The 26,443-nt window shown below is 47.3% G+C and overlaps 1 protein-coding gene across 1 annotated transcript in view; it reads left to right on the top strand.

Annotated features, from left to right (window-relative positions):
- TBC1D1 (TBC1 domain family member 1) overlaps positions 1-26,443 on the top strand; it is a 205,435-nt gene that overhangs the window by 164,649 nt on the left and 14,343 nt on the right. Inside the window, exons 15-20 of the mRNA XM_006759336.2 lie at positions 3,438-3,623; positions 5,522-5,583; positions 9,673-9,808; positions 13,757-13,915; positions 19,103-19,347; positions 21,516-21,675. Coding sequence (XP_006759399.2) covers positions 3,438-3,623; positions 5,522-5,583; positions 9,673-9,808; positions 13,757-13,915; positions 19,103-19,347; positions 21,516-21,675 — 948 coding nt within the window. The remainder of the gene's footprint in view (positions 1-3,437; positions 3,624-5,521; positions 5,584-9,672; positions 9,809-13,756; positions 13,916-19,102; positions 19,348-21,515; positions 21,676-26,443) is intronic.

A 26,443-nucleotide genomic window follows, 5' to 3' on the forward strand; every position in this document is an offset into this window, starting at 1 on the left:
GACATCCAGGAGAAAGGCTGCGGTAGACAGAGAAGATAAGTGTCGAGGAAGGAGACTGGGTGAGATGAGCCCTTGTCTTATTAGTAGGGTTCAAGAATGGGATAGAATGCCATATGATTTCACTTATTTGTGAATAAAATAAACAAACAAAATTGAAACAGACTCATAGATACAGAGAACAGACTGACGGTTGAGGGAGGAGCGGGGGGTTGAAGGGCTGAGTGAAAAAGGTGAAGGGATTAAAAAGCACAAGCTACTCATTACAAACTAGTCAGGGGATGTAAAGTACAGCATAGGAAATACATAGTAATGACTATGCATGGTGCCAGGCGGGAACTGGAAATATCAGGGGAGCACTTGGTATAGTATGTGATTGTCTAACCACTAGGCCGTACACCTGAAACCAATACAAAATAATAGTGAATGTTAACTGTAATTGGAAAATAAAATTAAGAAAAAAGTGTCTAACTGAAAAAAACAAAACAAAAAGAATGGCAAAGAATTGTCAGGTTAACTTCACCTACTATTTTGTTGACTGTCGGATGTGTGTGACTCACATACACACACGTGAAAGTGTGCTGACCTGCTACTCTAATCGCTGCCTGTACCTGTCATACACACACACACACACACACAGACACGTGAAAGTGCTCTGACCTGCTACTCTAAGCGCTGCCTGTGCCTGTCATACACACACACACACGCACACACACACATGTGAAAGTGCTCTGACCTGCTACTCTAATCGCTGCCTGTGCCTGTCATACACACACACACACGCACACACACACATGTGAAAGTGCTCTGACCTGCTATTCTAATCGCTGCCTGTGCCTGTCATACACACACACACACGCACACACACACATGTGAAAGTGCTCTGACCTGCTACTCTAATCGCTGCCCCGGTGCCGGTGTCATCAGCTGGGAGTCACACTGTTTGGAAACGAGACTCTTTGTGAACCAGTGGGAGTGTAAATACTTCCAACATGAGGTAAAGCAGAACTGGGATCATAATTGAGTGTCCAGCAGAGTTTCAGCAGCAAGATGGGAAAAGGAGGAAAAAAGAAAAGGGTTCAAATGGAAAACTTCAGGCTGCAGAGTGGGATGAAACAAGAACACGACTCAGATTCCTTCTGAAAAGGGGATTAGAGTTGATCATATTCCACAATGACTAGTGTGCCTGTGCATCCTGGTGTTTGTGGATTGATTTGTCTTCCAGGGGTTTTGTATTTTTCAATCTTTGACTTAAACCAGAACAGTTTAGCATTATTTTTCTTTAATTTTCTGATGATAAAAATTGTTTATTGTCATGCATTCAGAAAATACAGGAAATACAAAGAAGAATGACAAGCATGCCCAAACCCAGCACCTGCTTGTCCCTTCCTTTATTCATCAGTTATTTATAAAGTACCTGCTGGGTCCCAGGCCCCGTGCTTGGTGCGGGACAAATCCTCCCTGACAAGGTGGCTTTGTGGAGTTTTCTTAGAGCTTCCAGTTGTCTGGCTAAACAGCTAATAGGTTTACTACATTCTTACTGTGTGTCAGATCCTGTTTTAGGTGGTTTATAATATGTGTATTAACTTGGTCCCTCTAGCACCGCAACGAGGGAGGTGCTGTTATTCCCACTTGACAGATTGGGAAACAGGCACAGAGAAGTTAAGCAATTTGCTAAAGGTCACAGAGTCAGTAAAGGCAGATTCTTGATTAAAACCCAGGCAGCCTGGCTCCAGAACCTGACCTGGGTTCCGTACTGCCTTATCACATGTTATAAAATACAGACAATTCTGATTCCTGCGTTTATGTTGGCCATTAAAACATGAGCATCCTCCTGTACTGTACATGAACCGTGTATAATTTCTTACCTCTAAACCAAGTAGAATTTTAATTTACTCACTTGTTTAATAGGATCAAAATGAAATAAGCATATATAGAAATGTGATGAGAAGCATTTAAATGCTACAGAGATCATTAAGATTTCTTAATGCTTTTCATAATTTTTTATTTGATTTTTCTTTGTTTAATTTCATTTTCCAGTTACAGTTTACACTCAATGTTATTTTGCATTAGTGTCAGGTGTACAGCATAGTGGTGAGACAGTCCTGTACCACATAGAGCACCCCCCCCCCATCATAATATTTTTAATCCAGTCATTTTAAGAGGATAAGTTATTGGATAAGTTATTGTAGGAAATTAAACATTTTGTAGTCGTGTTTGATTTCATAGCAGGAAAATAAACACAAATTCAGATAAAGGTAATGAGTGGTAGATGCCGACGACTGTTCTGGAAATGAGTCGCTCATGTGGAATTGCGTCGAAGCTTGCACTGGAGAGATTGCACATTGCATTACGGGTGGTGTGAGGCTCAGGGCTTTCATGGCATGTGTTCACACCATGATGGTGTTTAGGTTCAGTTTAGACAGAAGTTCCCAAGGATGAGTTGTGTCAGATGGGGCCACTCGGAGAGGACCGTGTGCTGCAGGTCAGAGCTAGGTGCATAGCTGGCAGGGGATGCTCTCCGTGCGTGTTGTTGGTATTTGTGAGTGGTACCATAGACTCTGCAGTTGAGAAAGGTACAGATTCATGAACTGTAAAGAGATTTCAGCTAATAAGTGGAAATTTAAAAATTGACACCATAGTATACATTGGCACGGTGGGTACCCAGCGGAAAACATGGGCTTCCGAGTTGGGCAGACATAGGTTGGGGCCCCAATGCCCCTGTGTATTCACTGAATGGCCCCAGACAAGTCCCTTGACTTCTCTGAGCCTTGGTTTCCTCTTCATGCTAATGCCTGCCTTCTGGAATTGAAGGATTGAATGAGTACATTACACACCTGGTACTGTGCCCAGCACTTGATAGAGGATTCGTTAATGGTCACTGTCATTATTTGCTATTAAGTATGTTTTAATCTTCTTTCCAAATACCTTTCTAAATACCTATAACAGAGTGGTTGAGCATGCATATGAAAGCAAGATTGGGTTCCAGTTCTGGCTCTACTACTTCCTACCTGTGTGACATTGGGAAAGTGACTTAAATTCCCTGTGTATCAGGTTGTTTTCTTTACGACGAAATAGTTCTAGTACCCATGTCTTGGGGTGGTTGGGTGTTAAGTAAATGATTATACATACATAGTGAGCACCAGGTGAATGTTTGCTCTTACTACTACTAATGTATTCATTAACTCAGAAGGAGGTGTATTGCACCTTAAATAAGTAGGTGTCTTTGAACATTTCCTCAGCTTCTACAACTTTTGCTTACTATTTACATGTTGTTAGATGTCTGTAGTTCAAACATAGTTTATTACAGTGCATATTAAGACATGAACCATCAGTTTGGGTAATACCACGTGGTGAGGAGAATTTTCCGATTTGGCAACATGTTTGAATATAAATTGTTATTGAAAAATGACCGTTCTGAAATGTCCTTTTCCCTCCAGATTATTCTGAGCTGGGAGAGCTTCCGCCGCGGTCTCCGTTAGAGCCCGTTTGTGAGGATGGGCCCTTCGGCCCTGTCCCGGAGGAGAAGAGAAGGACATCGCGCGAGCTTCGCGAACTGTGGCGCAAGGCAATTCTACAGCAGATCCTCCTCCTCAGGATGGAGAAGGAAAACCAGAAGCTCCAAGGTTGGTTTGCCATTCTTTATACTCGGCAGGCCTGGTGATCAGAACTTATCCGGCTTGAAAGTGACATCACATCAGACGTAAGCATGCTGCCTTTCAAAGGAAGCAAGACACTCTCACGTGCAACACTTCACATACAACTGTACGATTACAGAGACGTAAATATCTGTTAATCAGTAAAATGAACACCACTTTTTGGAGATCTAATGATCTCACTAACTGTATTAGTTATCCCTGTATGGCCATTTTTAGCATAGTGCCTAGAACTTCTGAGAGACAACCTGCAAATGTAAGTTTAACCTTAAGAGTGGGTTTTGTTTTGTTCTCTTCTCTCTCTCCCTGCGTTGCCCTCAGCCAGAGTCTGTGCCTCGATGTTATATGTGAACTAACCCCACATAATCACTAACTTCATAACCTCACTCTGTGTGCACGTGTAGTGAGCTGCAGGTAACCTGAAGCGTCAACATTAGCCGAGCTCTACCTGTGTGATGTCAGGGTGTTTATGTAGCCAGGCTCACTCGGTCCGGAGGACGGCCCCGGGGTATTACTCGGAAGAAGAAAGGAAACTAAAGCCCAGAGAAGCCAAGCAACCTGCCCAGGGTCATGTCAGGATCCAAATAAGCCGTGAACTTTGAAAGCTTAGGTTTTGTTCATTTCCTGTTTCTATGCTGTCACTTGAAGCAATAAGTATTATTTTCAAAGTAGCTAAGAGCTGAGTTTATGTTCCCTGGATGGTATAATGGAAAGAACATGGGACTTGGAGTGTAGAGAGCGGCCTGGCCATAAACTAATGAGGAATTTGATCCGGGATTCTGGACGTACCCTCAGAGGGAGCCCGGGCAGGAGTCGGCCCTGCCATCACTCCCAAGGAGGTTTTGGAATTAGAGTCCAGCGGTCTCCCTTTAGCTCTGGTTTTCAGTTACCTGTGGTCTGAAAATATTAAATGGAAAATTCCAGAAATAAACAATTCATACGTTTTAAATTGTGTGCTGTTCTGAGTAGTGTGATGAAACCTTGAGCTTTGTCCCATCCTGCCCGGACATCCATCATCCCTTTGTCCAAAGTTTCCTCGCTGTCTACACTACTTGCCGTTAGCCATCCAGTCGCGATTTTAGAGCCACCATCACGGTGTCGCAGTGCTTGTGTTCATGTCACCCTTATTTTACCTGACGATGGCCCCAAAGCACACACGTGGTGATCCTGGCAATTCGGATGTGCCCAAGAGAAGCCCAAAAGTGCTTCCTTTCAGTGAGAAGGAGAATATGTACAGGAAAAACATAGTGTCTGTGGTGTCCAGTACTCTCTGTGGTTTCAGGCATCCCCTGGAGGTCTTGGCACCATCCCCTGTGGATAAGGGGGGACTGCTCTACATTTCATTGAACTTCCTCCCTGGTTGTCCATCTTCATCTTTTAATAACGATCTTGCTCTTTGTAAGAAGCTGAAAGTCATTAAGACACTGGATTTGATTAATACGGTTCATAGTCCAGATAATCCTGTTATCTTTGACCAAATACAAGAAATGAAATAGGAAGTAATAAGACCTTTTGATATGAAAGTGGCCCAACCGTTGTAAGAGGCTGCTTGTGGACGTAGACCCAGTATCGAAGCTGAGTGAGATGGGCCATTCCGTGAGGGTGCTGTCAGTGCTAGGACTTCCCCCAGCTCCATGAAGGTGATTCATTCTAAAAGCAGCGATCTAAAGGAGCTGTGATGGGGATGGCATCACTGAGTGTGTCATCAGTTGAGTGACAGCACCCATGTTCCTGAGCATGTTGGTTGAGATTTTTGTTGAAAGGGAAAGACAGTCGTGTTTATCAGAGAGATCATAAATGCTTAGTGCCTATCCTGGTTGACTGTGCAAATGACAGCCACGGAATATCAGGGCTCCCCTGTGAAACAGGAATGGTGCTGGCTGGCCTGGGAATGATGGGAAGAATCGTGACTATCATTGACGAGATCAGGGTACCAGAGAAGCAGAGTTCCTGGGAAGCTGTGTAAATGGCGACTTGCCTGACCAGAGTGAGCTGGGACATTTCGTGAGGTCACCTGGAACACCTTGCTGGCAGCTGTATATGTGCACTGGCCCCGCCCAGCACCTTTCCACTGCTTCCTCATTTCACCTGCAGCATTCAGTCCCATGTGGCCTTTCGTTTTTACTGCTGGGATTCATTTCTCTTTTTAGTTCTGTGAAGTTCAACATGTGTTTACCTTTGCGGTGAGAGCACAGTAAGCTTGCTAAATATAATTTAGAAAGCATTGCACCAGTATGTACAGTACCTATATTGCTGAGAAATCATCATTTCTTAAAAAATATTTAGTAAGCTGTGTTGGGGTGGGATAGGGAGCAGGGTTTTGTCATTAAATACAGAAGCAAGACTTGATAAGAACTTATCAGGGAATGTACTGTGTGCTAGAGAGACAGCCATTCTATTGCTCCCCTCACACCCCCCAATTGCTTTTACAAAGGAAAGTTAAATTGCAGCTGGGAGTGGCTCTTAAAATTGATCACGGGTTCAGGCCAACTGGCAAGCTCTTTGGAAAAGAAACTAAAGAAACACGTATGAGGTCCTGCCTACCGCTAAGCCTAGTTCCTGGCTTTTGCATATATGGTCCAAATATTATTACTGTTCTGGAAGCATTGCATCTGAGAAAGAACCAAACAGCATCATTGAAATCTGCCTCACTCGCTGCAGAGTGTAGACAGGGGGAAGCTGAATTGTAATTCCCCCAATTAAACAGCTTATTTTTTCCGTGATGTTGGGACTAAAATGCATCCCCAGCAGTCCCCCGCATGCCCCTCTGCAAGGCCATTCTCCCTCTTATAAATGAAGACGCAGGCAGCCTACTGCCAGGCAGCAGGGCGTGTTTCAGTGCAAGCCTAGCTCTTGGTCAGCACGTTACTGCTTGTCGGACTGACTCTCATAGTTTGGCATTTCTTGTTTGAGATTAAAATGGTATTACATCTTCATAGTGACCCATCGAATTTGGAATTTTAATTGAATTGTAATTGAAGATATTTTTAAAAGGTTTTCCCCTGGTTAAACAAACGTTACATGTTGGTTGTAAAAATATTAAACAATGGGTGCAGTTTTTTCCAAATCTCCACAAGCTCGGGGTCATTTAATTACTGAGGCTCCCAGCCCCCTAGCCTTCCCTTTTCAGCTTTCCGGAGGCGGTGGCAGTCGGAAGTGTTTTATCTGTGGAAGCGGTTGCTAACGGTGCAGAACTGGGAATGGGCAGCCACAGCCCACCCTACGCAGGAGACATAAATCCGATCTGAACGTTAGTCCAAAGTCCAAGTGAGCTCACACGTCCATGTTAAATGATAACAAGTGTTTTCGATGACTCTCGTGCAGTCCTGTTTTCCCCAGCCCCAGAAACTCACCAACACGGGGCTGTAGACCCTTATTCACTACTTCAAACAGTTTGGTCTCGTATCTAAAAGTCTTGCTTTGGCACCTTGACGTTTGTCACAGGCCCGCACCATCTGCCTCGGTTGACAGGGATTTTGGAGGCCACTGATTTTAGGCAGCGGTGGTGTCAGGGCCAAGAGCTGGGTGTTGCCTGGCCAACAGCAGAATGAATGGATTACGCCTTTCCAGCTGAATCTTCTGGCCAGATGCTCCCAACCTGTTGACCTCAGAGCCTGTCTCTTGTGCTGCTTGCCGGGCTCTTCAGTGCAGCCAGACACTCCCAGGCAGAGTTCACGGCCAGGGAAGTAAATGTGCGTTGGCTCCGGGAACCCTGTGCTGCTTGCATTAAGCAAGGCTAGGCCTGACCCGATTTGCCACAGAGGTTAGTTCAGTGCTAATGATACCTTCTGTGTTTCCTCACAGCCACAAAAAAATCTGGGGTTGACATTTAAAAAAAAAAAATTTGAACTCCACAGACCTAGGGAATTGTTTAGCAGGACCTTGCAAATTCTTCAAAGTAAGAAGGAAAAGAATAGAGATACTAGCTGAAAATAGTAAAAAAATAGGAGAGCGCTAGGCCTGAGCCACTTGCTACCCACCAGCCAGTCAGTAACCTTATCAAGCCCTTAATCGCTCTGAGCTCCAGTGACTGTGTGTCCGTGAATGAGGGGCTGGACCAGGGGTCTCTGCGGGCCTCTGCAGTGCCCTCTTTTGTCGTATTTGTACCGGGCGGCGGTAATTGGTACCAAATCCGTGCGTCAGAGGAATAAGGTCCGCCACCAGGGTCCCGTTAGCCAGATTTACTGCATTAGCATTTGCTTAATTTCTAACTCGGGAAAAGAAAATATTTTATTTTATATCATCAGCACTTAGTTTGTAAAGCAACATTCTGTGCCTTCCACTGTCTATAGTTTTGATAATATAATTTGTGGCACACGTGCAAATGAGCAGGCATTTTGTGCATGCTTGGTCTATTTCATCTCATGAGCTACTCAGTGAAGTAGCTGTAATTCCCATTTTATTTATTTATTTATTTTTATTTAATATATTTTTATTGATTTCAGAGAGGAAGAGAGAGGGAGAAAGAGAGAGAAACATCAATGGTGAGAGAGAATCATTGATTGGCTGCCTCCTGCACGGCCCACACTGGGGATCAAGCCCGCAACCCGGGCACGTACCCTGACTGGGAATCAAACTGTGACCTCCTGGTTCATAGGTCGATGTTCAACCACTGAGCCAAGCAGGCCGGGCTGTAATTCTCATTTTAAAAGTAATAGGACCTGGTGTTCAGAACTAAAGCAGTTTAAAGCCAGAGGGCTTCGAATCCTGCCACCAGCACTTCTCACAGGGCACAGGAAGGACCCTGCTCAGTCTGTGTCTCCTCCGGAATGAAACAGGGTTGGGGTGGAGAGCGTGTATATCTGCAAGGGGTCGGGGAACACACTCGTGAGGTGTGTACACTGACTTACCAGTGTCTGTAGAGCAAAGAGCAACTTTATGCCAATAAACTTGACTACTTAGATGAAACAGACAAACCTCTAGAAAGATGCACTTGACCAAAAACTGGTAAGTGCCGATCACGGGAGCAAAAAGATCTGAGTGGCCCCATATCTATTAAAGAGATCACATTTGTACTGAAAATCTTTCACTGAAGAATACTCTAGGCTCAGATAGCTGTCCCAGATTCTAGAAAACATTTAAGGCCCCTAATTGACCCAGGCCTAATCCCAGAGAAAATATGTAATCACTGGCTGCAAGCTTCGTAAGCCCGTAGGCCAGGTCCCAGGGCCACTCTGCCTCCTGCTCCGGGACTTTGGGGAAGTGACTCAGCCTCAGAGGGACGTTCAGATTAAATGTTACTAAATATAAAGTACGTAAGACATGTAGTATTTGTCATCATGAAGAAACTGAGTTCACCAGCTCTGCCAAAGTCTGTGTGTTGGCTTATACTTAGCCCTATATCCTACCTGCTTTCCTGATAAACACACAGTCTGGATCCCCAATGTGATGTGGAGTGGGCTCGGTATCTAAATAGGATTTAGTGCTTTTAGTAGAAATTTGGCCGTCAGTTTCGATCTTTCTTAGAACTGTCCATTTAAAACCTTCCTGTATTGACACCCCCCTCTCCCCCGCCCCACTTTGGTGGTTTAGGTATAATTCTTCTTCGTAAAGCTTTCAACGGAAGAGGGTTGGTGGGAAAGACTAGCTACCCTCACGTGTGAGGAGATGCGTCTGAAGAGTGTGCCTCTATTCTGTTCTGTTCCAGGAAGCAGAAACAGGATGCTCGGTGGAAGCCTGTAGTCTTCTAGAAGGTTTGGCTGGACATGAGAAGGAAGGGTCCTTGGAGAGCCTCTCTCAGCTTAGATAACGTTTTCTGTTCGCCCGCCACAGGTGGCAATAAAAGACACGTAGCCGCGGTGTTCACTAACGTGCTCTGAAATGATCTCTTGTAGCTTTAAGTGTTTGGGTTGTCAGTCATTGGGAAAATAAAGTTTTGGCATGTAGAGTAAAATTATGTTAGTAGTAAGTTGTTGAGAACATGGACTTCGAGGTTAGTTCACTTGGATTTCAATCACAGCTCTGGCACTCACTCATCTTGTGATCTTTGACCAATCACTTCACACCTCTTTGCCTCAAGCGCCTGAAGCTTGATTATGAAGAGATCACGCCCTGCCTTAAAGAAGTGACGACGGTGTGGGAAAAGATGCTTAGCGCGCCGGGAAGATCCAAAATTAAGTTTGACATGGAAAAAATGCACTCGGCTGTTGGGCAAGGTGAGCCTGCCTGGGAATCAGTCCAGCAAACCTCACCCCTCACTGATGGTTGGGGAGAAGTATGACATTTAAAAAAAGAAATGTTTACGTCCAATCTCACCCCTTGTTCTTGTTCTTTAATTAATCTGTTTCCAGATATCTTAGTTAATTGATGCGACTTTCATTACCACTCGCGATTCCTCTTAAGTTAATCAGTTAAAATGCCCAGGAAACAGTGAGCAGACAGAGGAAAACCCAAGGACTTAGTTGCCTACAAACTGGGTAACGCTCTGAGATGTACCCTGAGGTCGGTAGTAAGCTGAGAACTGTGTGGCTTCCCTCCTCTCGGGAGACAACATAGAGCGTTGGACACAGACTTCAGACAGGTCATCCCAGGTTCAGATCCCAGCCCTCCCAATTTACAGTGTGATCTTAGGCAGATGACTGAACCTCTCTGAGCCCCACTTCCACGTGGTACCAACAGAGGTTGCTGCGAGGAGTAAGTGAGCTGATACCAGGGGCTCACAGCAGTGTCTGCTCCGCCCAGAGGCCATGGAGAGCGGGCAGTTCTGCTATTTTTTTATTTTTTTTAGTGTGGTCTGCTGACCGTGTACCAGTCTGAACTGTTACTGGTCCAAGATGAGTACAGAGCTTAGACTAAGTCTTTAGAAACTTTTCCGGCAATTTGACAGATCTTAATGAAAAATAGTGGACTTTTATTTTCTAGCCTTTCTCCCCCGCCTCATTTTATTTTTCTACAAATTCATTCTGTGCCGTTTTATAAAAGTATCAGTGTGCTGTGGATCGGAGAATCTGAAAAGAAAAAGCTGGTCCTCCCTTACAGATAGTTGGGGAAGCACCATGTTAGAGCTTAACTTCAATGATTATCAGTGATTATCAGTGTTCAAGTGAAGCGGCCATTCCTTTTAAAATGCATATAAGTGTCTTTTGGCAAGGGCGGGGCTTTGTGAGTCTAATCTGTTTCCAGGGCTCCTGGGATCTGGCCAGTCTAGTCACGAATAACCAGGTGTTTAGAAAAGGGGTTTCAGATACATATAAATCTTACGGTTTTCCTCTGACTTCATTAGCTGATCAATGGGAGAAGATACACAGGCATCATTCATCTCTAAGGGAGTAAGGGGGCAAGTGGTTTTGCTCAGTAGTCAGTTAGGCATTACCTAACCTTTATCTGGCTTTCAACAGCATCCATTTTAGTAACACATAGTTATGACTAGTTATGACATTCCCTTTCTGTGGATAAGGAGACTTGGACTTAGAGCAGTTGAGTAATGGCCGGAGCTGGTCTCCCACCCCCGTTCTAGGCAGCGTAGGCCCCGCCCGTGGTTGAGCCGCCCCTCTGTGCTGTTCTCTGAGACCAGAACTATGGCAGGTGGGGACGCAGGTTGCAGATGGGCCAGGGCTCCCTGTGTGAGCTCTGGCAGGTGTCCTCATCTCTGGGCTCTGGCCTCCTGGCTGCTAGAACGGAGGCATGGACCGACAGAGGAGCTCAGAGCTCTCTTCCAGTTCTCACATAGAGGTTGCTGGAGGCTCGCCATTGCACCACATGGCCCTAGATCGCTGTTTTGAAAAAGGAGGAAGCAGAGAAAAGAATGAGTTCGTTCTTTCCCTTTTCACTGTTGACTACATGATGGTCTTCAGGTGGCTTTGCTTCTGCAAAAGGTAAACCGCCGGGGCCTGTGACAGCTGTTCCAGATGTGTGACTTCCTTAGAAGCCTGACGCCTGGATATACTGGTTTTCATCATGCATTTTTACGGGGATGGGGGCTACTAGAAATACTGTCAGTATCTGGACCCTGTGTAGAGAGTTAGGGGTAAGTGGTTGAACAGTGTGTGTGTACTGAGGTGAGCTAAGGCTAACCTGGAATTCCCTCATGTGTTCCCGACATTGCCATATTGCTTTCCGTGGCAGGAACTGTATCTGTAACTGTAAAAGGGGCTTTGTCAATTATTCAGCTGGTTTCTACACATAGGATTTAATTACTCCAAACAAATGGCCACAGTCCATCTTGTAGTTCAGAATAAAAGAATGAAGTTAAGTCAGAACCACACCTTCGGCCTTCCAGGTAGAGGCCAAGTCACCTCCAAGCCCTTAAAAGAAAAGACAGTCCCTGTATGGGTAAGAGCCCCTAAGTGATGGAGATGAAGGGATTTATGAACTTTCCAAGTTAAAATGGGATCAGAGCCGCAGGATTAGGGTGTCAGCTTGGGAGAAGGAAGAACAGTTCTGGGGAATTTTAAATATTCCGAAGTTTAGCTTGGGTTTAAATGGTTCCTTTGATGATTTATTTAAATGATCTCATTTATTTAATGAATAAAAGATGTTAAGTAGAACTTTATGAACTGGAGTGTACTTTTCTAGGAGTGGGATTGCAAAGCGGCTGGCTACCTGAGCAGTGGGCAGTGTGGGCCGGATGCGGACTGCTCACCTCTGACCCAGCAATGCCATATATAGAAACCTCGATGCTAATCAGTCAGCAGGGTTCTGCGGTGGGAAAGAATGCTCATTGTGGCATTGTTTAAAGGCCAAAAACTAGAACCGAGCCAGAATCCCCAACCATGTGACCACACCCATGTCTTACTCCCTGAAAATGACGGTGGATTTGTACTGATGCAAAAGAAGGAGTCGCTAAATGAAAGAAAAAGGCCCAGCGTGGTCTCACGCCCCGTCGTGCGTGTGTCGGTAGGAAAACATCCCGAGGTGTTCGCAGCCGTCTGAGTAATGAGCAGGATGACGGTGCATCTGGTTCCCGGGCACAGCCCTGCTTCCCAGCTTGTCCCAGCGAGATCATCCGTACCCTGCCTCCCCTTTGCTTCCAGAGTGTCCTGCTTTGGGTGGTGATTTATGTATTCACTCCAGTGACGGGTAGTTTTCATTTTCTTCTTTATGCCTTTTGGTTTTCCAGAAGTGTTTGGTTTAAGTAGTGAGCATGTATTACTTTTCAAGTTGCAAAGGCGTTCACATTTGGGTGGAAGGTGGCCTCCTGTCCTCCCAGAACCCTGCCTGCAGGTCCTGGCTGGACTCCCCCATGGTTCTCCCTTGGGTTAGGAGAGGAGGCACAACCGAATGTGGGAAGGTTACTCCAGGTCGTTCTTAGCAAACACATTGGCTCCACTGTGCACGACCCTTTGTTTTTAAAGAACAGACCTAAGTGTTCTCTTAAATGCCAGAATGTGTGGTACTGTCCAGTGACACACAGCCCGTGTTTTTTTTCCTTCAAAAAATAAAAGTCTGATAAGTTTAATGGGAACGATTTAGTAATAAGAGGAAATTGTTCATCTCATAACTGGGAAAACTTCCCAGTTGGAAAAAAGCTATTTTGTGAAAAGCCCCACTATAAATCACTTAACATGTTTTTCAGGATGCATTTCTGTATTTCTTTCTTTTTCTTTTTTTTTAAATACGTTTTTATGGATTTCAGAGAGGAAGGGAGAGGGAGAGAGCGACAGAAACATCAGTGACGGAGAGAATCATTGATCGGCTGCCTCCTGCAGCCCCATCGCACAAGCGAAAGTTTCTGTGAAATCTGATTTCCTTCATGTCAACTCACTTGGGTCACGTCGCTTTTATGAGATGACATTCTGTTACGTGCTTGGCCTTCTTTCTCAGGGCACGATGGATCAGCACCAGATAGGGGCTCCTACCACCCACCGTTTATTCCTGGGAGATTCTTGCATAATCCCAAAGCGTGTATATATGAAAGGTGAAAGGAAAGTGGGAGGGGGTCGGGATGCGAGGGGAAAGATGTGGGGTAGAGGAAGGAAGGAAGGAAGGAAAGAAAGAAGGAAGCAAGCAAGCAAATAGGACAACATTCTGGTTGCTTCCTATGCTGCTAGTTGTCATGGAACAAGAATTCAGATCGATGAACTAAAACACAACTCATTTTTATTATTAAGTTGAATTCTGTGCATAAAGCCTCTCTGTACTCTCTACCCTCCCCAACCCCGAAGGTGTGCCACGTCATCACCGGGGTGAGATCTGGAAGTTCCTCGCCGAGCAGTACCACCTGAAACACCAGCTTCCCCGGAAACAGCAGCCCAAGGACACGCCGTACAAAGAGCTCTTAAAGCAGCTCACCTCGCAGCAGCACGCCATTCTCATCGACCTTGGTGAGTCTGCAGATCGATGCGATGTGGAGGTGCACGTGGCACCCACCAGAGAAACCCGGGGAGACTGCCCGAGATGTTTAGTGACCTGCCTTCAGGTTTAGCAGGCCAGCCTTGCTACCGAGCCTTTCAATTAAAACAGCCCTGGAGTAATCAGGGTGCCCTGGCCACGCACACGTGGAAACCTCTGTCCCTCCCTGGGCAGCTGCTAAGCCTGCGCAGCGCGCGGGGGGCGGGCACGAGGGCTCCAGGCGTGACTGTGGTTCAGGCCAGCCATTCACGTATTGACAGGCGGCTTTATAGCCGAACGAAGGGGCGTCTGGGGAGACGGAGTGTCAGGGCCGAGGCCTGGTGTAATTACAGGAGACGTTCCCTAGCCTTTCCTGCTTCCCAGCAGGGTTATTAGAAAGGCTGCAGAGAGCAGATGGTGTGCGCCTGGGGCAGCTTTATTTTGGAAAAGGGTAGGCATCGCGTCTCTGGAGTAGCTTGGGAACGACTCCGATGGGAACAGGGATTGGACACGCGCCGCTGCCACAGGGAAGAGCGCGTGTGATGAGGATGTAATTATGGGGCACAGGAGAGCCCCTGGCTTGTCCTCTCCGCCTGCCGCCTCTCTCGGGGCCTCTGTCTCCCCCAGCGGCAGGGCTCCCGGGAGGCCCATGGGAACCCAGCCCTGCCGCTGTCAGAGCATGTGGCCCTGCTTCTCGAATGTTCCTTCTGGCTGCCAACCCGCATGGGACTCGCCGGAGTGCCCGCCTGTGCTTCAGGCCTGGCTCTCCGGGTCCCGCAGCAGCCAGTGGGAGGAGGCTGTTCCCAGGAACCGGGAGCTGGGTCAGGCAGCTCCCAGCTATCCAGCCACACAGCAGCCCTCAGGGTCATTTTCCTAAATGTCGCTCCTGGTGTCAGCTCAGATGTCATCTCTGAGAAACTGGCCCTGGCGTAGCCTCTTCGCCCACCTTCTGGCTGGATGAGATGCCTCTGCTAAGCCATCTGTCCCACCCATACCTGCCCCCCCAACCCCCGTGACACTTACCACATTAACTGGTGCTACAGTTGTCGTTAGCATTTACAGCTAATACTTAGCTACCTTACACCAAGTGTGTGTGACGTTTACTTCAACCACTTTCTGTAACCCTCACAGCGCGGTCAGGTAGCTGTTGCTCTATCCCTGTTGAGAGTTGAGGAAATTGAGGTGCAGAGAGAGGGGGGAGCACCGCGCTCCCAGGGACACAGCCTGAGCTGCTGAGCACCCTGCGCTCCCCACAACCGCCCTCGGTGCTATGGCAGCGGCTGCAGCTTTTTTCTTTTTAAATGTTTTTATTGATTTGAGAGAGAGAGGGAGAGAGAAGATAGAAACAGCCATGAGAGAGGAACATGATCAGCTGCCTCCTGCATGCCCCCCACTGGGATCTAGCCTGCACCCGGGCATGTGCCCTGACCGGGAATCGAACCATGACCTCTTGGTGCCTGGGTCAGGTTGACGCTCAACCACTAAGCCACACCGGCCAGGTGCAGCAGCAGCTTTTTCATTGCCTTTCTCTGCATGGGACGCCTGCCCCAGCTCCGAGGACAGAGCCTGCCACGAGCTCCGTGTGTCTTTTGAGATGCTGAAGAGGAGGCACTGCACTAGCACCTCCATCTCACGTGACCCCCACAGCAGCCCTGAGATAAGAAATGAGGAAACTGAGGCACCGACAGGCCCAATGGTGACCATGGTCACACCGTTTCACTGGCAGCCTAAACCCACTGCGGCTCTGTGTAATCAGGGCCCCCCTGAGCCCAGGATCCCACGTGTTCCCATGGAAACGCATGGCTGGGTGAAGGGGATGCTGACAGGCCGTGATTACACCTTGGGGACAAAGTGGCGCTGGTGCCCGGTTGGCCCACTGACCCCGAGCAGAGCAGTGCTGTGAATTGGCAATAGCTCTGTTTGCTAATGTGATGAGTAACAGGAAACATGACATCATGTTCCTATCATGTGAAATGAAGTGAAAAATGAATTCAGAGTAGGAGGTTAAAAGGGAGGGAGCATAGTTTCTGTGTGCCCTCCCCCCCAACTTCCCAGGATCAGGGGAGGACTGGGGCACATGCTTCCCCTCCTTGATTCGAGCATCCTCTTCTCTTAGCTTTCCTCTCCTTCTTCCATGGCCACTCAGATGTAATCACTTTCTGCAGAGGAAGGCAGATGCTAGCTCAGCACGGGGCCTGGGGCCCTCTCCCTGGGGAGCTGTCTGCCATGGCCACACCCAGGGTGGCCTCCCCCGCCCTGACGCCTGCTGCAGCCTTTCCCCAGCCAGCGAGAGGCCTGTGGGAGCTGAGGGTGGGCCTTTCTCATTCACAGGCAGGGCCAGGCTGCGTGCACGTCAGCTCCGTGCTGCCCGGCTCCCACCCCGCGGGCCAGCTGCAGCCACCTCCCTGAGAGCCCTGCCCCTCTGTCCACTTTCCTCCCTGTCCTCCAGACACCTTCCCAGGCGGAAAGAAGCTCCATTCCCTGCAGTGCAGTTCCCAGTGACCTCAACATCTCTCCAGGCTCTATCCAGGGACCTGCAGGGCCGGTCTTCTCTCTGCACTTGAACTGGCAAAGACTGTGTCCCGTGGCTCCAGGGAGCCGCTGCCAGAGGCCTCACCTAGAAGTGCCTCCCCGCGGCCCGCTGCTCCCCCCACCTCTCACCAAGAGGAGGCATTCGCCAAGGCAGCTGTTTAGTCTACGCTTCCTGTTTAGTCTGCACCACGGCTAACGGAGGGCCCAGGAAAGGTGGATAGTGCAGAGCGAGACAAATCCCATTTCAGTGTTTCTTCAAAAGCAACATCCATATTCTGGCCAGAAGAACAGAATGCTTGTTGGTTGGACATCTTCTGAGTTTTCATGGATCTTTCTTTTCCTGCTTCTTTGTTTACTTTTGTAAAATTAGATGTTAGTCTAATCAACTTTTTTGCAAGGTTTTTTTCTTATGAAGAGTAAGACTAATAGACTGTAGTTGGGCAGTGTTTTATCGTTTGGGAACGTTCTCTCGCTCTGTCGGATCTCAACTTTATACAGCCCTGTGCGAGCGTGGGCACCTGTTACTCCACTTTCGGGTGACGAAGGGGGCCCAGAGAGATCAAGTCCTTTGCCCAAGTTATAAGCTACTGAGTGGCAGAAAGTGCTAGAATGTAGGTCTTCTTAGTCTCCTGTCATGTCCCTTCCAGGAGACCGTATTGTTCTGTCTAGTGCATACCCCACAGCTTTCCCTCCCAGAGTGAGGTGGTGTAAGGCTCCCTCAGAGCTGACCACACCCGGCTGGTCAGAGTAAGGACCAGCCCATTCCCTACTCTGTGCACATGGCGCTTGCTCCCCTGGGTCTGCTTGGAGTCTGGGGGTGGGGGGTGCCGGGTCGGGATAGGGTAATGGAGTGAGGAGCTTCCAGTCCCTCTGAGAAGCTGCAGAAAGCAGTATACTTGTGTGGTCAGCGTGGTAGCATGTGTGTCTGCTGAGCACTTGGATATGGCTGGTGAGCACTCAGATGTGCCGTCAGTACAGAATACAGGGGGTTTCAAAGGCTTAGTATGAAAAAAAGAATGCAAAATGTCTCCATCATTTGTATATTGATTACATGTTGAAAATGACAATATTTTGTTTATGTTGGGCTAAACAGGATGTCTTAGTAAAATTAATTTCACCTGTACTTGCCAAGTGGCCACTGACAATTTCACACGATGTCTGTGTCTGGTATCCAGGGCCGCTGGCATGCCACCCTAGACTAGGAACATGGGCAGGCATCCCATGCTTGGAGCATGCTCCATTCTGCCGCAGCAGGGAGGGGTTCAGAGACCCGGGGCCCCCCCTCGCACTTCTTAGGCCGGCCCTGGAGTAGAGGATGGAGCTGGGGGCAGGCGAGGAGGTGAGTGTGCAGAGCTCCACTGGGAGCCGTTGATGCTTCTCCCAGTGGGAGGACATGTGTGCGGTGTGTTTGGGGAACATTTGTTGGGGGAAGAGGTAGAGCGGACAAACCATGAATACAGGACAAGAAATCAGGAAGGTAGTTAGGGGACTGCTCCAGCCACTTCAATCCAGTGCAGATAAACCGCCTGGTGGGTGAGTGCTTTCTCACGAGGCCGAGCAAGAACACCGGAGCGTCCTCTTCCTTTCGCCGACCCAGTAAAGAAGCCGAACAGTCAACCTGTGGCCCAGATTCCCCTTCTGCCTCTGCTGATCCAAGGAGGCCAGGATCCCCACCTGGGTCCCTGCTGGGCCCCTGCTGGGCCCTGGCCGAGCATTTTTTCCTCTGCTCCCTGGAAACACGTTTCCCCATCGGTCACATTCCAGGAGAGGGTGAGGTGGATTTGACAAGTATCAGCCACAAAAGCCACCTGGACAAAAGAAGTCTTTAAACCATTGCTGAATACCAGCTTTTTGTGTAAATAAAAGGATGTTGAGAACTTATTTTTTTAACCTCTTTCTGGAAGGAAGGTAACTGTTTTTGTGTGTGTGGGGGGGTTTTTTTTAATGTATTTTATTGATTTTTTTACAGAGAGGAAGGGAGAGGGATAGAGAGCTAGAAACATTGATGAGAGAAACATCGATCAGCTGCCTCCTGCAAACCCCCTACTGGGGATATGCCCGCAACCCCGGTACATGCCTTTGGCCGGAATTGAACCTGGACCCTTTAGTCCGCAGGCCGACGCTCTATCCACTGAGCCAAACCGGTTAGGGCTGTTTTGTGTTTTTTTGTGAAAAGAAAACACCTCCTGTTTCTCAGTCCGTTTCAAAGTATTGCCTGTGGTTTAAAAGCACAGAAATAATGCGTGTGGCCCGAAGCCCTGCCGGCACAGGGGGGAACGCGTCTAGGGCAGCCTGGCAAAGCGACGGGGATGGTCTGCAGCCGGCCAGGGCCTGGCTGCCTTCAGATGGTGCTGGTATGGGTGCTCCTCTCCGATTAGAGGGCAGGCTGTTTTCTTCTGTTTCAGATTGAAATCCAGGTATCTGTAGGACCTGTGGCAGTTCTCATTTGTCCCGCCACAAAACACCATGAATGCTTGCTGAGGGGGTGGTTGCAAACATTCTTCCTAGAACAACCAGGTGACCTTGTATACGGGGCTCACGTAGATACCCGGTTCTGAGGAGCGGTGGCTGTAACCTGCAGGCCATCGGGTTTCTGATTCACAGGCTTTCTTTTTTAAAACAACGACTGATGGCTCTTGTTTTCACAGGTCGAACCTTCCCAACACACCCGTACTTCTCGGCCCAGTTGGGCGCGGGGCAGCTGTCCCTTTACAACATCCTGAAGGCCTACTCGCTTCTGGACCAGGAAGTGGGATACTGCCAAGGCCTCAGCTTCGTGGCCGGCATCCTGCTGCTGCACATGGGCGAGGAAGAGGCGTTTCACATGCTCAAGTTCCTGATGTTTGACCGGGGGCTGAGGAAACAGTACCGGCCGGACATGATCATTTTACAGGTAGAGCCTTCCATACGTCTTTGAGGGAGACAAAAGGCCAAAACGTTTATGACTCCTTTCCAGATCTAGTTAAAGAGCTTTTTCTTTAAAAACAAACAAACAAACAAAAAAGAAATCCTTTTATTTTTTTAGTTACAGCTTACATTCAGTATTTTTTGTTAGTTTCAAGTGTACAGCATTGTGATTAGACAATTCTATATATACTTTGCAGTGTTCGCCCCGATATTTCCAGTACCCACCTGGCACCATGCCTAGTTACGACAGTATTATTACTAAGGAGCTTTTCCACCATCAGTTAGCGTTATAATAGCGATCTTTGCTGAAAAAGTACTCTCTGTGAGGCATGACCCCGACTGTTTTGTAGGCACTGATCTCCTCACTGACCCTCAGGAACACACCATTCATCGGCTCAATTTATAGGTGGGAAAACTAAGGCTCAGGGGGGGGGGGGGGGTTACAGAATTTGACCAGGTCACACAGCTAGCCCCTCTGTGTCTAGGGCCCTCCCTTTTGTTCTTCATCAAAGCACCTTCAGATGGTCTAACTCCTATTTCCCACGGTGTTTGCTACTCCCTGTGCCAGGGATCCCTTGTCACCCAGGGGTCGGCTCAAATACCACATCCTAGGAGAAGCTCCTCCTGACCACCACGACCCCCCACGTCCACCCCAGGCGTGTCCACTGTATCAGGATATCTTGTCTCATTTCTTTTGCATCACACTCTCGCTGCCTGAAATTACCTGTTTATTTTCTGGATCCATCTTGGAGCTGCATCCGTAGTTCTTAGAACAACAGTGCCTGGGAGGAAGTAGACACCCAGGCAGTGTTGATTGAATGCGTGAGTGATGGGAGGGAGGTCCTATCAAGAGAAAAGCCAACAGCAGTGTGTTTAAGTGCCAAGTGCTGATTCTGCACCTTCAGAAGTGGGAAAACCGGGTCCTACTTGGGGAATATTCCTGAATGTTGGATCCTGTGTTTATGTGACCATTTACCAGAAAGATGCTGTGATTTCAAAGCCTCAGAAAGTATTCTTAGAAAGGTTACGTTAGCATCAAATTGTGTGGGTAAACGTCCAATTCACCTCCCCCTGACTATGAGCCACACGGACAGAAATCTCGTAAAAGGAGGCCATTCCACTCACTCAAAGCTTTTGACACACATCACACTTCCCACGCACCTTGTCCGGTCCCTCCTGCATTCTTCCCCGTAGCTTTAATCAGACATCCCTGCCGTCTCAGAGCAGAATGTTCAAGTTTTATATCATTCACTATGGTAACACACAGCTCTCTTTGGGGGCTTGTGACCTTGGTGATTCGATCCCTTTACATAAAAACAACAACAAGAGGCCACAGCTGGTGCTTCACAGGCCTGTGTTGTCTGTCCCTGGAAGCAGTTCTGTTCAGTTTGGACGGTGCACATCCAACCCCCAGCACCTCAGCGGGGAGCTGACCCGGTCTGGCTATCGTTTCTCTGGGTTGGGGCAGCGGGGCTGCTGGGCTCTGGGCTGAGCCCGGGGCTCCTACGGGCTCCCTGCCAGACCTGCCGCCCTCCACACAGGGAACCCGCTGCTTCAGGGTTGGGGGGACCCAGAAGGAACGTACTAACCGAGCGGGCACAGCAGAACCTTCCACAGAAGCACCACCTGTGTTCGCTTCAGTCTCTTATTTCCGATTCCCTGGGTTTAAGTTTTGCTGGGAATTGTATTTGTAAGAGAATTTATGAAGTGTTTCCACAGACGGAAGTTTAGATTCTCTCAGCCAAGGACACGAGGGGACGGTAAAAAGAAAGGAAGTGGTAGGAGACCCAGGGTTAGTGTTCTGGGCCTGCACCCGTCAGGGCCTCGCATGCAGTGAGCACCCAGGAAGCTCTGGTTGGATAAACGAGAAGCTGAGATCAGTGATCCAAAGAACGGATTATGCATCTGTGCATGACCCGTGGTCACAGACAGTAGTGCTGTGAAGGCCTGGGGGTGTGGCGGGTAGAAGGGGTCAATGGGAGGGGGCACATCTGTACTGCTTTCAACAATAAAGATACTTTTTTTTTTAAAAAAAAGGACATCCTGAGCCAAATAGAATGTTTCAGGTGCTAGGAAGTCTTCTCTGCCCTGTGAGTGGGGGAAGTCACTGTGTACCGCGTAGGGACAGTGAGCGCAGACCCTGTGTCCCTGCAGATCCAGATGTACCAGCTCTCGCGGCTCCTCCACGACTACCACAGAGACCTCTACAACCACCTGGAGGAGCATGAGATCGGCCCCAGCCTCTACGCCGCGCCCTGGTTTCTCACCGTGTTCGCCTCCCAGTTCCCCCTGGGATTTGTGGCCAGAGTCTTCGGTAAGTGGGTGCACACGTTGCCAGAACCAGCATTCCCGTGTTTCGTGTCACTCCACGGAGAGGCTTCTTGTTTTCCTGCCTGTGTCTTCTGTGAGAACGGGGTGTTGTTTGACACTAAGTTTCAGGGTTGGGTTTTGTGAATTGCAAGACCATCACTTCTGACAGTCATCGGGCTCCCCTACATGCCTTCATCTTGTGGGAGAGACCCGATTCCCTCACCACTGGGCTGACACCTTACAGACTCGGCCAGGGAGCCCCCGCCAATGTGCCAGGAGGCGTTTCCCAGCTTCCCTGGCCTGTGCTGCTCAATGTTCACCGATTGCCCCTTAGAACTTTTTGACCAGTGCCTTCTGGGCTGCTGTTCTTACTAGATTCTCTTTGCATCTCCTTCTCCTTTCTCCTCTTTCACTGCCCTGAGCTCTTGGTTTTCTCTGCCATCAGGTTCCTGGCAACACCTCCATGTGGATGACTCACTGTTCCATTCTCACATGTCCCCTGTCTGATCTTCCCAAGCGTCTCACCCCTCTGTAGCCCCTCTGTAGCCCTAGGCTGTTCCCCCCTCAAACCATCTCCCATTTTCTTGATTTATTTTTCAAAAAGGTTGTCCCTGTCAAAGTAAAACAGGTATTCACGTGCAAAGTCTCAAAACTGCCTTGTCTGTTATGCATCAATAAAATAAAAAACAAAAACAATTTTAAAATGGTCTTGGGTGGCAGGGAAGGCACATTCTCTTGGATGCCAGGAGCCCAGTGGAACACTGAGCGCAGCCAGTGCTTGTACCAGGTGCTCTCCCTACTGCAGAATGAAATAATAACTGACAATTCAGGTTCTTTGTATTTTATTTTCTGTGGAGGGGGAGGTTATTAAAAAATTGATGGTCCTGCCCTGACCAGTTTGGCTCAGTGGATAGAGCATCGGCCTGAGGACTGAAAGGTCCCAGGTTCGATTCTGGTCAAGGGCATGTACCTTGGTTGTGGGTACATCCCCAGTAGGAGGTGTGCAGGAGGCAGCTGATTGATGTTTCTCTCTCATCGATGTTTCTAACTTTCTATTCCTCTCCCTTCCTCTCTGTAAAAAAATCAATAAAATATATTTTTAAAAAATGTTTAAAAAATTGATGGTCCCTCCCAACATCAGGTGGTTTTAAAGTGCCATTTATGTTCAGTAACTTGATAGCTTAAAGATCTGTAATCTTATCAGCTTTTTTTTACATTTGTTTTTAGAAGTAGGGAACATCTAAAGGGTAAGTAGGGGATGTTCACAAACGTTGGGAGAGTATATACTACATTAGGCAGCTTTGGGTAAATAGCTTGTATATCCAAATTCTAGAAATCCTAAAATTTGCTTTTTAATATAAGTGGGTGTTGAGTTATCGTCTTGCCTCTTCCCCCACCCTACCAAAGTGTTAGATTTTCAGTTTTCACTTCTATCCAGAATAATTTTTTTTAAAAAAATATATTGATTTTTTACAGAGAGGAAGGGAGAGGGATAGAGAGTTAGAAACATCAATGAGAGAGAAACATCCATCAGCTGCCTCCTGCACACTCCCTACTGGGGATGTGCCTGCAACCAAGGTACATGCCCTTGACCGGAATCAAACCCGGGACCCTTGAGTCCACAGGCTGACGCTCTATCCACTGAGCCAAACCGGTTAGGGCTCCAGAAGAACTTTTAAAGAAGTTTGCATTTGACTTTACTAGAAGATTCTTTGTTTTTAAAATGTTTACTAACCCCCTCTTTTGTATAGCTACTTCCCAAGTGCATTTTTGTTTTCTGTTCCTAAAAAAATAAGCATTGAAGAAAAGAGATACTCAAAACACTCTTCCTGGTGAAACAAATTGTTAGTGAGAGTTCATGAAGGGTTTATACTATTGTTTAAAAGGAACTAAAAGCCTCAAAAGTGTCTGCTTAGTTTACTAACAAGAGTCACATGAACTATAAGCTCTCCAACCGGAAGCTTCAGTCTTTCTTGCCTAAAATTTTGTGTATTTTACTTTTCTTACTCTGGAAATTCAAAGAAAGTCTTAACAAGATAATGGAGAGAGGTGGAGATTGAGAGGGCAGGAGCGGGGTGTTGTGAATGGTTTGAAAACAGCTCAGACATCAAATTACAGGGTGGGAAGGGGACTGGGCAGGAGGGCCAGGCTGAGTTATCGCTGCTCCTGGCCACAGGCACCAAAGCTGCTGCCTGCAGACGGTCCTGGGCCCCAGGGCCACAAATCTCTAGGAAAACATCTCCCCTTAGGCTGCATCCATGGGTAGGAGGCAATGACAACAAACAAGCAAACTCCGCTTTGGAAATGAGTAATCGGAACTCTGTGAAGCTCATTCTAATGACTTCACAGATAAAAGCTGAAAAAAAAACCCACCTATTTCTCGCTATGTTCTGTATAGTCAGTGGTGGGATTGGAGTTTCTTATACATTTACATAAAGATGATTCCTGGACCTCACAGACCCCTGCTGTCCTGAGTTCACGTCCTGCTGGCTAGGGGCTCAGGCTGCCTGGAGTTGTAGGCAGGAAGTGAGAGCTCAAGGCACACTGTGTCATGATGTCATTTGGAAAAAAAAAACAACACTACTTTTTTTTTTTTTTTTTTTTGCACAATCCATCCCATGTATCAGTCCTTAAAAACAGTTTTATTGGAAAAGATAGGTTTTTAAAAACCATTCCTGTACTTAGCATCGGCGACCTGAACCATGTTTGTTTAAACCCCTGTCATGGTGGATTGCTCAGTTTTAAATCCAAAGCGTGCCATTCATACACTGGAGTCTTTTTTGGTCTGAAGCCCATTTCATTATAAGTCTCTAGGCCTGGATAAGCCCTGAAAACAAATGGACCTTTGTTAGCTCTTCACAATTGTATGTGTAAGTAAAGGATTCTCAGCGCGCAGTCAGCATGGCTCCCATAGTAATTAATAGGTCACCTCGAATTTAAGTGTATGCTGCTTGCAGGGGCAGTTGCCAATGATGTATGTTCCTTGACCTTCATCATTAAGGCGCCTGGTAATGACGCTTTTCTGAAAGTCAGTCCTTCCGTGTGGGCGTCACATGGTGTAAAATAGCCTCCTCCTGTGTTTTTCTGTTCGGGTGCAGAGGGGTCTGCCTTTGGGGGTAAAGGACCAGGCTTACTCCTAATGGAAGAGGAGGCTCCTGAAGGTTTCCATAGGCTGTATTCCAGGTGGATGAGTGAGGAGATGGGATGTAAAAACCAGGGACTTAGCAAAAAAACAGAAGCCACCTGTAATGTGAGGAAGGCTTCAGAGAGGCTCAAGGACTAAAAGGGACAGGTGAGCAAGATTGTTTGTACAGCCAGGAAAAATGGCTCTTCGGCAGCATGGCACAGTGCTGATGAAGGGAGCGTTTGCAGATTCTGTTAGGGCTGTCACCACACTTCATTCCCCTCCTACCTGTTCCCTGTCGCAGTGGAGGACCACGGCCTCCCCCAGGAAGTTAGGCAGTGATTGCCCTTGACAAAGACAGAGATGCCTGGAAAAGATGCAGGATGCGTTCGCTCCCTGGCCGTGCTCTTGGCGTTTGTCATTCCCTCCCCGCACCACCCGGGAAAATTGCCCTTTTATATCACGGGGAGTTTCAAATACAGTGTCCATCCCCATTAGCACAGTAACAGGGCTGCCGGAGCATCTTCAAAGGGAAGTAGCTATTCGCGTTGTTCTCAGCAAATAACTTGCCAAGTGCAGGAGTCAGCTGAATTTAAGGTTCCCTTTACTTCCTGCCTGGTAGAGCCCTGCGCCTGTTTCTGGGTGGCGTGAGAAAGGAGAGAAGGAGTCAGCCCGTGCTATGAGCTGGGCAGTGCAGGGCTGTGGGGTGATTTCTTGCGCAGTGATTTTCAAATGCGGGAAATTAAATCACTTTCCCAAGGAGATTATTGTGTGTGTTTAAAAAAAAATTTTTTTTTTTACTTTTATTGATTTTAAAGAGGAAGGAAAAGGGAGAAAGATAGAAACTTCAATGATGAGAGAGAATCATTGATCAGCTGCCTACTGCATACCCCACTCTGGGGATCGAGCCACAACCCAGGCATGTGCCCTGATTGGGAATCGAACCGCCACCTCCTGGTTCATAGGTTTGCGCTCAGCCACTGAGCCACACCAGTCAGACAGGAATATATATATTTTTTATTACATTAAATACAGACCATTAGACCCAATGAAATAAATATATCCAGTTATATTTTATTGTGTATTTTTTAACATACTAATGAAGAGATTTAAAAAAAAAACTCAACTTTCTCTAAAATTCTTTTTGTTTTTTTCATACAATCCAGAAAAGTCTGAGTCTAGAGTGCACTCTACTAGGTAGACTTGTTATAAACACCAAGTTCATAAAGGAATAAAACGTGGAAGACTCATTGCTAACCTTAAGAGACTGCTAATATGGATTACGTATTTGTTTATGCTCAAAAGCTCCCCAATAATTATTTAATTGGCTTAGGTACTGTACTGTATCTAATTTTTAAATTGAATTTATTGGGATGGCATTGGTTAATAAAGTTATGTAGGTTTCAGGTGTACAGTTCTATAACACATCAACTGTATATTGTGTGTTCACCACCCCAAATCAAATCTCTAAATTTATTTTTAATTGTGGTAAAATAAATGTAACATAAAATTTACTGTCTTAACCATTTTTTTAAAAAATATATTTTATTGAGAGAACCAAGATGGCGGCATAGGTTAACGCCGGAGTTTGCTGCCTCGAACACCCACTTCAAAAATACAACTAAAAGATGGAACAGACATCACCACG

Source organism: Myotis davidii, unplaced genomic scaffold (genome assembly GCF_000327345.1).
Source record: "Myotis davidii unplaced genomic scaffold, ASM32734v1 scaffold235, whole genome shotgun sequence".
Classification (NCBI taxonomy): Eukaryota; Metazoa; Chordata; class Mammalia; order Chiroptera; family Vespertilionidae; genus Myotis; species Myotis davidii.